This window comes from Urocampus carinirostris, chromosome 7, assembly GCF_059441175.1.
Source record: "Urocampus carinirostris isolate Australia breed hairy pipefish chromosome 7, RoL_Ucar_1.0, whole genome shotgun sequence".
In the NCBI taxonomy this organism is placed as follows: Eukaryota; Metazoa; Chordata; class Actinopteri; order Syngnathiformes; family Syngnathidae; genus Urocampus; species Urocampus carinirostris.
The window spans coordinates 19,935,708-19,949,159 of NC_142355.1; the positions used below are offsets into that span (position 1 = coordinate 19,935,708).

The 13,452-nt window shown below is 41.2% G+C and overlaps 1 protein-coding gene across 2 annotated transcripts in view; it reads left to right on the forward strand.

Moving 5' to 3' along the window:
- ano5a (anoctamin 5a) overlaps positions 1–7,062 on the forward strand; it is a 30,573-nt gene extending 23,511 nt beyond the window's left edge. For both annotated transcript variants that reach the window (XM_088340051.1, XM_088340049.1), the window contains 5 exons: positions 1,182–1,312; positions 1,513–1,718; positions 3,299–3,492; positions 4,488–4,593; positions 4,710–7,062. In XM_088340051.1, the coding sequence (XP_088196177.1) occupies positions 1,182–1,312; positions 1,513–1,718; positions 3,299–3,492; positions 4,488–4,593; positions 4,710–4,937 (865 nt within the window). In that variant the 3' untranslated portion in view covers positions 4,938–7,062. The remainder of the gene's footprint in view (positions 1–1,181; positions 1,313–1,512; positions 1,719–3,298; positions 3,493–4,487; positions 4,594–4,709) is intronic.
- The last annotated feature ends 6,390 nt before the right edge of the window (positions 7,063–13,452 follow it).

The following is a 13,452-nucleotide window of genomic DNA, read 5'->3' on the forward strand; positions in this document are numbered from 1 at the left end:
TAGCCTTAACAGCTAGCTATGCCAAAGTGGTCGCTAGCATTAGTGGCTAGTATTTGCTGCTAGATTGCTGACGATGCTTAACTCTTGAGAAGTAATTTATACTAATATTACACAGCCATACAAATTGTGTCTTGTTCTGTTCTTTTACAAATTACCTGAAATTTATAAATAAAAAACATTTTTTTTCTTTACAGAGACAGTGCGTATTACTTAGCGCCCCCGAGTGGTAAAAAAACCTTCATTAATTATTGAATAATAAGCCAAAATCCATGACTTATCATACGAACATGCTCTATTCATAAAAACGTGCATCAATTTCTATTTGTTTTACTTAAAATTCCTATAGCGAGCTGACATTATTTTTTGCTATCTTACTACTACGAGGAAAACAATAAATATGAAAAAAGATGCGTTTTGGTTACTTTGATTCGCCGTAGTTTGTATTCTTCCTTGTGCTTTCAGCACCTGTTTTAAGGTGCTCGACATAATACAGTGGCATCTAGTGGTGAAATAATACACACTGTCCCTTTGATTATATAAATGACAGTTTGTTATTAATGTAATAACAGGTTCCTGATACGTAAATATCTGCAGTCCATACTGGTATTTGCTACCAGTACAAGCAACCAATACTAAGGATGTTTGATACTAGTTTTTTCGACCAATGTTTAACTGGACATTGATACCAATACCACATTCAAAAACTAATATGACATAAAATCCCAATCCTTGTTTAAATAATAACAGATATTTTTAAAGAAATACTTGAAAATCCCATCACAATATTTTTCATTAACGTTGCATACATTCAATGACAAATTACAACCTTTTCTATCCCAAGCATTTGATTGTTAATTTTACATTACAAAGCATTTTGTCAAGCCCAGAACGGGATCAGGACCCAAATGCGTAGCGTTAACCACAAGTGCCGCGACGGGAGAGCAGACGTGGTCAGGATCGAAAGCAGGTCGTACCTGGAGACAAACGGGGAGATCAGAAACGGACAGGTGGAAAAAAACGGGTGCAAAAACGGGACAGGTGGGAGTCAGGGTCAAAATGCTTGCCTTGTTTTGGATTTTCTGTTTCAGTTTTCTGTCTTTAAAAGGTATAGATGAAAAAAATGGGAGACAAATTTGTAAGTGTTATTTACTGACATCGCATTTACTTTGTCATTGGGTCAGGTGGTTAATGAACTGGTGGCGCAGCAGAAGATCTCGGAGACACCCGGAGAGTTTGTACACCCGCTGGGAGCAAGACTACAACTTGCTGGTGGTTGGGCAGCTGGAACTCTTCTACGAGTACCTGGAAATGGGTAAAACCAAAATTGAAACATTATCCATGATTATGTTGCTTGTTATAATGTACCTGGCATGGATGGAATAACAGACCATGCATTTATTGCATGAAATGACAATCCTCGGCTGTTTTGCCTGTCGAAGACAGGCTTAGAAAACAATGTCCAGCAGATGGCGCAGTTTCTTCCCTGAATGTCGAACTTTCCTTGCGCTGCAGTGATCCAGTTTGGTTTCATCACTCTGTTTGTGGCCTCCTTCCCATTGGCTCCCCTACTGGCTCTCTTCAACAACATCATCGAGGTCAGAGTAGACGCCTGGAAACTCACCACGCAATTCAGACGCCCTGTGGCATCCAAAGCTCACAGTATCGGAGCATGGGAGGAAATCCTCAGCGGGATTGCTATCCTCTCTGTTGTTACCAATGTAAGGAATACATCTTTTTTTTTATCCATATGGGTTAAAATGAATTCTGTTAAAATGAAAAAGCTTCAAAGGTGCACTGCAGACTCTACCAGTTCGTTTTAAAAACTAGGGTCGATAGAATGAACTATAGCTTGGCAGAGGCTGCAGTTACAAATTGCTCCAGAGGTGGCAGGCACGAGTAAAAAGTAATACCCTTGGCACCGAAGGCAGACCTAAAATCCCCAGAAATGTTAAGGCGGGGTGCGTAGTTTGAGGTACCATCAAAAAGTTTAAATACATATTTTCTCTGTTAAGTATGTTTTACCAATGCCCAACTGAGTTCAAAGAGGTTTTATATTTTCTGCTCTTGTTTTACTTTTACGCTCGGGTGTTCCAGCCACAGAGCGCATTTTGCTGGAGGAAAGGAGATGGGTGGGGTGGAGGGAGGAGAGTGATTTAACGCGGGTGTTGGCGGTTTTCTTTTGTTCTAGGATTAGGAAAAGGTGAGAAAGGGACTGTTAAGAATACAGTCCAAAAGCCAAACCAAACCCCCAAAAATATGAAAAAGGAAGAATTTATTGAAGTGGGTCTAAGAATTTCACATACTTGCACGTGCAACACAAGGAGCTGGACAGAGGCTGCAATGATGATTTCAGACAGAATAATAATAATAATAATAATAATAATTTCCTTTGTATTGTCATTCTTTGTAACAATGTACACAGAAGATGGCATCAACAAGTAGAACATTTTGAAGTTAGACACCGCCTTTAAAGTACGCCTTATCACTCAGTTCGCTTAGTATACTGCAAAATACAGTGGATACGACCGAAACGCTTGGAAGTATTTATATGTGTGCGTGACGACCCGAAGTTTTATGGTATACTACCGTATTAGTGCAATCATTGATCCATAGATAAACATGGCAGACCCAATTTGCAAAACATTGAAATCATAGGGAGATCACTGACACTACATATGAAAAGGCATTCCATTTTATCTCATTATCACGCTGTTTTTAGGCAATCAGCCAGAAACTAATGTTAAAAAATGGAAACAACAGAAAGTTGTCCCAAAGATATGAATGAACGCAAAGTCATAATTAGATGCACCAAAGAGTTGTTTCCCTCTTTGTGCTATTTTGTGTTTATTTATATCCTTCAGGACAACTTTTTGTTATTTCCTTTCTCTAATATTCGTTTTTGGCACCTTGAGAAAATATAGTGTGATAATGAGATAAAATTGAATCCTTTCTCATATGTCATATGTAGCGGTCTCGTTGTTAGGTTTCGGCGCTCTCAGTGACCCTGGTTCGATTTCTATTGCATAAAATGATTTTGCAACATATTTAGACTGATCAAACATTGCACTAATATATGCTGTAAGTGTGTAACGGTTATACACAAATTTATACAGTAACCCTTACAGTGGTTTTTCCATGAGCCTTGTGAATGGAAATGATACGACTAAAGTCCATTTTGTGTGGGGTGCTCTTTATAAACTGGTGCACCTCCTAGTGCAGAAAATACAGTATATTGACATTGTTAACTGATGTTATTTGCCATCTACCTTGTTTAATGTGACTTCTTGTCTTTTTCCAGGCATTTATCGTGGCCTTCACCTCTGAAATGATCCCCCGACTCGTGTATATGTACGCTTACGAGCCAAATCGATCGATGAAGGGCTACATCAACAACAGCTTGTCTGTGTTCAACATCTCAGCCATGCCAGCGGACAACAGGCCGGACGACGAAGAGAACCCTCCCTGGTTCAATTCCTCAATCATCACCTGCAGGTATGTGTGTCTCTGAATATTGTGTGCGAAAGGTTTTCAAATGGGGTTACTTAAGGGCATTCCAATTAGTAATTATTCTAAATACACTTAAAGCCCCAGTGTGCAATATTTGACCGCTAGATGGCACTGCTCTGTAATGCGAACGAAAACCAGTGACACAGAGCAGCAGCAAGATCCCAGAAAAACATGGCAGCGACCTCTTTGAAGGGATTCCACTATGTAAAAGAAATGTATTTTTTAATTAACTTAATTAACTGCCGCGGGCTCTGATTGGCTCCCGATCAGTACTTGTACCCAGTCCTGTCTGTCCCTTTTTGTCAGTCCTTCTGCAAACCTCAGTTAACACTAGCCAAGCCTTTTTCGACCCTGACTCCCATCTGTCCCGTTTTTTTGCTCCCGTCTGTTCCCCGGCTTCGACCAGTTTTTGATCCTGACCACGTCTACTCTCCCGTCCCGGCTTTCGAACTCTTTTTGTCCCCGACCACGTCTTCTCTCTTATTCTGGCTTACGACTCGCTTACGACCCTGACTACGGTTTTGCTCTCTTGTCACGGCTACTGACCTGTTTTTCCGTCCCCGACACCGCCATCGCTCGCCACGGAAGATCCACTTCCGCGTTCAGAGGACAATCAAAGTATCAGGGCGACCTGCCTCCCGCGTCCAGCAATCACCGGATTGTGGGCACAACACTTTCTCTTTCTTCCAATAAAACTTGTGAGAAACGCAACGCAAGCGGGTCCTGTCTCCGTTCTGGTCCTGACAAGAACACCTTTCAACTTTTGTTAAATTGGGAACATAAATGCTACCACGGAAAAAAAACAAAAACAAAATTCAAAGTATTTATATAGTGTTATATATTTTTTAATATTGCCAACCAAAACCTATTGTGCACGCAGCGCTAAAAACAGGATGTTTATGGTACGTTCTATGTATACTGTATCTGCATATTATTGTAATAACTGACTGTATCCTAACACTAACTCCCCAATCATTCAGGTACCATGACTATCGCTACCCGCCTGGCCATGCCAACGAATACACCCACACGATGCAATATTGGCACATTTTTGCTGCCAAGCTGGTCTTCATTATTGTCATGGAGGTAAGCAACATTAACGCCTACTGAACATCTGACGAGACGCTTTTGAATCCCGTTACGGTAAATCAATTGTGATTCCATTTGGTCCTTCTTTATCACTATACCCTGTTCCTCTGCAGCACGTGGTCTTCGTGGTCAAGTTCTTATTGGCCTGGATGATTCCCGATGTCCCGTTCGATGTCAGGGATCGCATCAAGAGGGAGCGCTACCTGGTCCAGGAGTACCTGCACAACTACGAAGTGGAGAAACTGAAGAGCGAACTCTACATTAAACAGGATGCTTGTACCTGTGAGGACGAGGTTTGCTCTTCTTGGCCCGAACGCGAAATGTTGTCAGACCGTCTCTAGCGCGGGAAAAACTCCGGCTCCGTCAGCCGCAATGTTTCTTTTGAGCTCGGTGTCGAATCTGTTAATATGACGCTAGCACACACGTAGCCTTTATGAAGGAGTCGGAGGGAGGGGTTCGCCATCCTCAAGCTGCCTTGCTTCTAGCATGGTGAAAACCTAGAAGACTTGAATTTAATTGCCGTGTATTTATGGCCGATAAATCGTTGCCGTAATTGGGATCGGGAAACAATCACGTTACGCTGTAATCAAAAGGAAGCCAAACCACGCCTTTGAGAACTATTTATTAAATATGTTACTTAGCTTAATAAGAGACGCCTTAATATATTTAACAACCACGTTTTCCTCTCTTTCACCAAACCTCCAATACGTTTTCATACACATAGTGAAACTTTTTTAGAAATATGACATATTTTATTTTCATCTTTTCTAAACCTTTCCTTTTTTTCAAAGTAAAATGGATTAAACTCCAGCTTTAACACTTTAAAACTTCAACACCGGTTTAAATACCAAATTAAGGCTGTGTTAAAGCTTTAACTTTTGTTTATCTACAGAGTTAAAGCTGTGATGCCGGTGCAACTTGATTTGAAGCTTTAATTATAGTTTAACTCCATTAAAGCTTTAACTCTGTTTTAACTCCAGAATTAAAGCTTTAACCCTGGTTTAACTCCTGATTGGAAGCTTTAACAGAGTTTTAACCTCTGAATTAGGGTTGTGTCAAAACTTTCACTGCTGTTTAATTCCAGAGTTAAAGCTTTGACACTGGTTTAACTACAAAATTAAGGTTATGGTAACTCTTTTTTAACTTTAGAGTTAAAGATTTATTGCCAGTTTCACTATACTACAATTCCACCAGTTTCATTTACAATTGAATGCTGTTTACCACACAACATATTCTTCTTTTTGAAAGGTCAAATTTAAATAACGTATCAGGCAAAACTGCATTCTGTAGTGCATGTTATAGCTTTAACTCTGGAGTTCAACTGGTGTTAAAGCTTGAACTCTGGAGTTAAAGCTTGAATTCTGGAGTTAAACCAGAGTTCAAGCTTTAACACACCTTTAATTCTGTGTTTTAACCGAGGTTAACCAAACTTATTTGGAGTTAAATCAGAGTTAAGCAGACGTAAACTTTAAAGCTTTAACTCGCGTTTATCCCCATATTATTAGTTTTAACGGCAATTCAGCTCCAGAAATAAAGATATGACTCACCCTTCAAAATGCATTTTGTGCGGTGTCTGCCCATTTACTCAATTTCTAATCTAAAGCTTCAACTCTGGTTTAACTCCAAGGCAATTAATTATTCCACCCTGGTTGAACACCAGAATAAAATATATAACCCATGTAATATCTCCAGAGTTAAAGCTTTAACTTTGATCGCATTGCAGAATTTTTAGGTAGTATCGTACATAATACTCGAAAATGCTCAAAACTACAGGACATGTATGAATTCTTATGGTACACTGGCACAGTACTAATATCATAAAAAGCCCTCAGTGTGATAGCATTATCATTTATCAAATGTGAGTTGTAGTTGCAAAACTCGGATTCTCTTACCACTGTGATTAAAAGAGCGTTTGGACACGGAGAGGCCAGTCGGGTTCAACAGCTGCTGCCAGTTGACAAGCGAAAGCCTTGACTGAGTGAAGAGATCCCCGTTGAATGGGCGGCTATTTACTAACAAGCCGGAACTGATGAAAAGCGGACACCCACCTCTCACTTTACTCTAGTAGCAACACGAAGGTAATAAAGGAAACTTTAAAATTATCTTTTGAACGGCACAACGCACTTGAAGAATGACTTTAATCAAACGCATGCCAGTATTGCGGTTGTCGTGACGACAACAAATCCAGTCTTGAGTGTTTCACAAGCAGCTACATGTCTCATTTAAGTTGTTCATTTTGAAGGATATTTAATTTTAAAAGCTGATTATACATATTTAAATTGTACGCATAAATCAATCATTTAATTAGTCAATTGTTTTATTTCTCTGTGATCATCAAACATGTTGTGTTTTGTATTTTTTTCAGTTATTGTATCAAGTGAAGCTGTTTATTGTACCTGCGCTATGCAACTATTTTGTTGAATATGTTCTGAATTCAAAAAGCAAAATAAAGCCCATTTGAAGCCACGTTTGCACGGTTTCTGATTGTTACGACTGCTGCTTTGCTGAGGACATTGGCAAGCGCAAATATTCACGGGACAGATGGCCAGAGCCGACGCCGCTTGCTAGCCTGTGTTTACTTACACAAGTGGGCGTGGTTAACACCCGAATCCATTGGCATTTTTTTTTTTATTTGGCGGAAAATACATCTAAAATAAACAGGCGCAGTTTGTTTTCTCTTCCTTTGTTTACTGGTTTACGTTGCTTCCTCATTTGATTTTCCATTTTATGTTTTGTTTTTGAGAAATCGTTTGACAGTAATCATTTATATCACAGACACAGAGATAAACTACCACAAAGTACCATGACCACAGGGGAAGTGTTATTGAAGCTTTAATTCCCTTCTCTGGATGGTGAATAAGCATTCCCTTGTTATTCCTTGAACATGGATGAGGATGGATTGGACCTGCAACAGTCCTGTCAGCCATTGTCTGGGTCTATGTTGAGCTGGTGGAACCGGAAGTGACGTGCGAAAACAGGAAGTAGTATTAAAGAATTCGCAACAGATTTCAACAAAAAGCTCAGATAAACACAAAATATCCATGTAGAAGTCTTAAGTAGAATCTACATCCGTGTTAGCCTTGTATTACATTTTAAAACACAGTAAGTTCTTCATAAAAGAAAATTAGTTGCCGTAAGGGCAACACTTTAATATTTATTTTTTACATTTAATTTCTTGTTGGTGATAGGAATGAGTGGAAAGGTGTTGTAAAAGGATAGTGGGATATTTAGATGCATTCTAAGGGATGGACAGGGTACCTGTATGATGTGACAGGGGGTAAACCAGTGAAAGCTGTCAGGCCTTCCTGCTGAAGAGAAGAGTGTGTTGTGTCACCCTGACCCAAGTGACATGGCCGCTTTCTTGCCTCCCATTTCATCTGGAGGGACGAAAGCATGACCAACTTGGGTGCCGCGGTACTTAACTTGTTTGGGTATTTGGGCAATTGGGTTGGCCAAGGTCCCAAAAATTTGTGTGTGTGTTTTTTGCTACTTTTTCCTTTTTTTTTAATTTCCTTTTGTTTATTGTGTATATGTTTGTCTTGCTGTCAGTCACCCCTCTTGATGGATATGACCAGGGTAGATGGATCGATACGAATATTTAATTTCAATTTTGAATATATTTAAAAATAGATCTATTTGTTTTCCACTCAAGGTAGGTAGAAGACATAAAAATATTCTTAAAGCCCCAGTGTGTAATATTTGACCATTCGATGCCACTGTATTGTCTAATGCAAACAAAAACCCGAGTCAAGACGCCAGACAAACATGGTGGCGACTTCTTGGTAGGGATTCCACTATGTAAAAGAAATACAAATTTCTTGACTAATGATTTTTATTTTAATAAAAATCAACATTGGAATGATAGCTCGTGTATTTTTGCCTAGTATTCAAATCAATGTTTATTCTTACTGAATGAAAGTTTTATGTACCAATAGAAGGCACTATATATTACACGCTGTCCCTTCATTGTATGCTTTCTTCTTCTGTTGTATCTTTTGGCAAGCCAGCTTAACATCCCATTAGCGCCACAACATTGTTTTTGCACTGCAGGAAACCGATGTACAGTAAGACTTCGGTTATCGTGGTTAATGGGGACCAAAACCACCCGCTAAAAGTGAAAATCTGCGAAGTAGCGACGACCCTTCAAAAATAAAAAAAAAAGATTTTTTTTTTTTTAATTATTAATTTTTAAAATCTTTAAAAAATCTCATCTCATCACATTATCTGCACCGCTTATCCTTATTAGGGTGACGCCGCGTCTCCCGAACTCGCTCCGTCGCGCAGCCCGGGAGTGACCTCCACCGGCTATACCCCCCTCCCCCGTCCCATCCAGCCGGCCGCCTTATCCCGCGTCCGCTGACGTTCCGCCGAAAAAACCCGCAAAAAGTGAAAATCTGCGAAGCAGCGACGCCCCTTCAAAAAAATATATATATATATACATATATAATATATATATATATATATATATATATATATATTATTATTATTTTTAACCATTACAGACCGCAAAGTAGCGAGGTCCCACTGTAACTTGGAAGTTAACGAAAGTTCTGAAGTTTGCTGCGGTCACCTAGTGGTGAGGGTTAATAGTGCATTCTTCAAAAGCTATTTTTTCTTTTGAAAGGACACTGTAATAATTGAACACTAAAAGAAGTAATACAAAGCACAAGGCAGAATAAAAATTAGAGAGACGCGAAGTGACCAAACTGCACCATTTTTCTTGTAATTTTTTACCCAGCCTTTCACAAGGTTTTTCTTACAGGGGGGATGTTAAACGTAGCAGCAATTAACTTCACAATTTTGGGATTTTCTTTTACAAAATCTGTAATTTTCTACACTATATTATAAATATTATGAATAACATTTGTACATAATGTATTAGTGTGCTGAGCGTCTCCGAGTGCAGTGGGAGGCATGCAATTCTTTTGCGAGAGTGAGAGCAAGGATTCTAATTTGTGCACATTTCAGCCCCGAAAAATAGAATTAGTGATAGTATCAGCAATTTAGTTTTTGTTATCTTGTTTCATGTAATCTTTTTAACAGTGAAGGATTATCTATTGATGCTTTCATTAATAAGGAGTGGTATGTAACCCATTACTGTGCTGCAAATACAGGGTGAGGCATGCACGTCTTTTGCCTCATGGCAGAGGGCAATAGTGACAGCAAAAATTCTGATTTAGATAGATAGATACTTTATTCATCCCCGAAGGGAAATTCACATTTCCAGCAGCATCCCTGAGCTGAGAACAATACAATAATAAAGAAATGAAATGATCTGCATTTATATAGCGCTTTTCAAGTCAATGACTTCCCAAAGCGCTTTACAGTGTGCTTCACATTTCCCAATAGCGGCCTTTTATTGCAGCCATGTAAGACACTAACCTGCTTATTGGGGGTATTAGGTTCAGTGTCTTACCCAAGGACACTTCGACATGTAACACGGACAAGCCGGGATTCGAACGGGGATCCCTTGATCCCAAGACGAGCGCTCTACCTCCTGAGCTACTGGCGCCCCAAAGAGAATACAAAGCAAAGAGAATACAATATACAAATACTCAGTGTGACGTGCAAATGCCCACTGTAGCGTGTTATATAGAATATCTAAATAGTGCTACACAGAATACATATTGCACTAAAATTCGGTAATATGCAATGTAGGGGGTGTGGTTTAATGCGGGCTTTTACTCTGCCGGGTAGAGTTAAAGAGCCTCATGGCATGAGGAAGAAAATATCTCTTCAGTCTGTCCGTAGTACAAGACAGTGACAGCAGTCTGTCGCTGAAGCTGCTCTTCTGTCTGGAGATAATGCTGTGTAGTGGATGCGATGGATGATTTGGTGCACTCGTTAGCCCCAAACAATAGAATTAGTGATAGTATTCTCATGCAAACAGCGAGTCAATAATTTTCAGAAAGTCCAGTGATTTTTGTCTTGTTGCATGGACTTTTTTTCATCATAATGGATTACCCATCTATTGATGCTTTTATTCAAGAGGAGCAACACATAGACCTTTTCTATGAGTTAAGGTAGGACAATAACAGATTTCCTTCCTACAGTTTAAATATTGCTCTTTTGCTCTGCCGATCAAATAATAAATATGTTGTTGTCAAGACCAGTACGGAAACAGGACCCAATTGCGTTACGTTTCTCACAAGTTTTATTAAAGGAAATAGGAAGGGCTGCGCCCACGGTCCTGTGTTCACTAGGCGCAGGAAGCAAATCGCTCTCGTACTCGGATTGTGCTCCGAACATGAAAGTAAATCATCCATAGCGAGCGATGGCGGTGTCAAGGACGGAAAAACAGGTTGATAGCTGGGACAGGAGAGCAAAGAAGTGGTCGGGGTCAGAAACAGGTTGTAAGCCGGGACGGGAGAGCAGACGTGGTCGGGATTCAGATTCAGATTCAGATTCAGATCTACTTTATTGTCATTCTAGTACACGTGTATACATAACGAAATGTCGATGCATCTGACCCCCACAGTTTCCTTGAATGTACAGATATAAATAATGTTGTATTGTATTTTGGCTACGTATAGTATTTTACCATAGTGCCGATAGTGCAAGAAGAGTAGCTAACCAGATGTGCAAAATGGGCAGTCAGGTTAACAAGTCAGGTACACAGTAACATTAACACTGTAACAATAACGCTGTAATTACAATAGTGCAGAGAGCAATGTGCAAGGAGTGGCAAGCTATAAAAAAAAACTGCCAGTAGTGCAAAAAGTCAGATTAGCAGCCGTTTAGATTTAAGTTAACTATATGTTAGATTGACCATTTAACAGTCTAATGGCCAGGGGGACTAGACTATTGCGGAGCCTGGTGGTCCTGCACCGCACACTGCAGTACCTCTTCCCAGAGGCTAGCAGAGTGAACAGTCCATGATGGGGGTGAGAGGGGTCCCCGGTAATGTTTTTAGCATGGGATAGGCAGTGCTTCTGGCCAATGTCCTGAATGGAGGGAAGTGTAGTCCCGATTATTTTCTCTGCTGTCCTCGTTACCCTCCTCACACTACCCCAGTCGGTAGCGCTGCAGCCTCCACACCACACAGAGATACAGTTGGTCAGGATACTCTCTATGGTGCCCCTGTAGAATGTAATGAGGGAGGGTGGGGGCAGGTGGGCTCTCCTCATCCTCCGCAGGAAGTACAGGCGCTGCTGTGCCCTCTTAACCAGTGATGCAGTGTTCACGGACCAGGTGAGTTTGTTTGTAATGTGCACCCCTAGGAACTTGATACTGCTGACAACCTCCACAGCCTTGTTGTTGATGCAAAGTGGGGCATGGTTGGGCTGGTTTTTCCTAAAGTCGACAATGATCTCTTTAGTTTTGTCGACATTCAGGACCAGGCTGTTGTCCCTGCACCAGCCCACCAACTGCTCCACCTCCTCTCTGTAGGCCAGGTCGTTGTCATCCCTGATGAGGCCCACCACTGTTGTGTCGTCAGCATACTTCACGATGTGGTTTGTGGCGGACCTAGGGACGCAGTCGTGTGTCATCAAGGTGAACAGCAAGGGGCTTAGGACGCAGCCTTGGGGGGAGCCCGTGCTGAGGTAGATGACATCTGAACTGTTCTGACCTATCCGCACTGATTGGGGTCTGTCATGTTGTAAGTTGGGACGGGGAAGCAGACGTGGTCAGAATCAAAACGGGTCATAGCCGGAAACAGACGGGAGCATAAACAGGACAGGTGGGAGTCCGGGTCGAAAAAGGCTTGCCTAGTATTCACTGAGGTTCGCAGACGGACTGACAAAAGGGGACATATAGGAGTGCGTTTGAATACGTACAGGGAGCCATCAGAGTCCGAGGCTTTGTCCAGACCTACAAATACCTGGGTGTGCAGCTGGACAACAAACTGGACTGGACTGCCGACACAGAAGCTCAATGTAGAAAAGGGCAAAGCCGACTTTACTTCCTCAGAAGGCTGGCCTCCTTCAACATCTGCAAAAAGCTCCTGAAAATATTCTGAGACAGTAGTGGCAAGCGCCCTCTTCTATGCGGCAGCGTGTTGGGGAGGCAGCGTCAAGAAGAAGGATGCCTCTCGTCTCAATAAACTGGCTAGGAAAGCGAGCTCTGTTGTGGGCAAAGAGCTGGACAGCCTAACAACAGTAGCTGAGAGACGAGCACTGAAAAAGCTGAGGTCAATCATGGACAATCCATCGCATCCACTACACAGCATTATCTCCAGACAGAAGAGCAGCTTCAGCGACAGACTCCTGTCACTGTCTTGTACTACGGACAGACTGAAGAGATCTTTTCTTCCTCATGCCATGAGGCTCTTTAACTCTACCCGGCAGAGTAAAAGCCCGCATTAAACCACACCCCCTACATTGCATATTACCGAATTTTATTGCAATATGTATTCTGTGTAGCACTATTTAGATATTCTATATAACACGCTACAGTGGGCATTTGCACGTCACACTGGGTATTTGTATATTGTATTCTTTTGGCTTTATTATTGTACTGTTCTCAGCTCAGGGATGCTGCTGGAAATGTGAATTTCCCTTCGGGGACGAATAAAGTATCTATCTATCTATCTATCAAAGGAGCGGGTACAGGTGATTTACACCGGTAATCATGACAGTTGTAGGTTTATTTTTTTGTTACATCTGACAGTGCCTCACCAGAAACGTTTCATGGTTCCCTTAAACACTGATCATCCGGGCACCACTGAAGATGTAACTCTGGACAACTTTCTCTTGTCCTGGTATATATTCAGTAATGCTTTTTGAGTTAGTTTCGCTATACCAGCTCAGTACCCTAGATGGTAGTGTGCCCGCTTTGAGACTGGGAGGTCGCTGGTTCGCGCCTCGGCCGAGACATACCTAATTGGTATAATGGCGGCGCCCTCTGTTGGCTGCG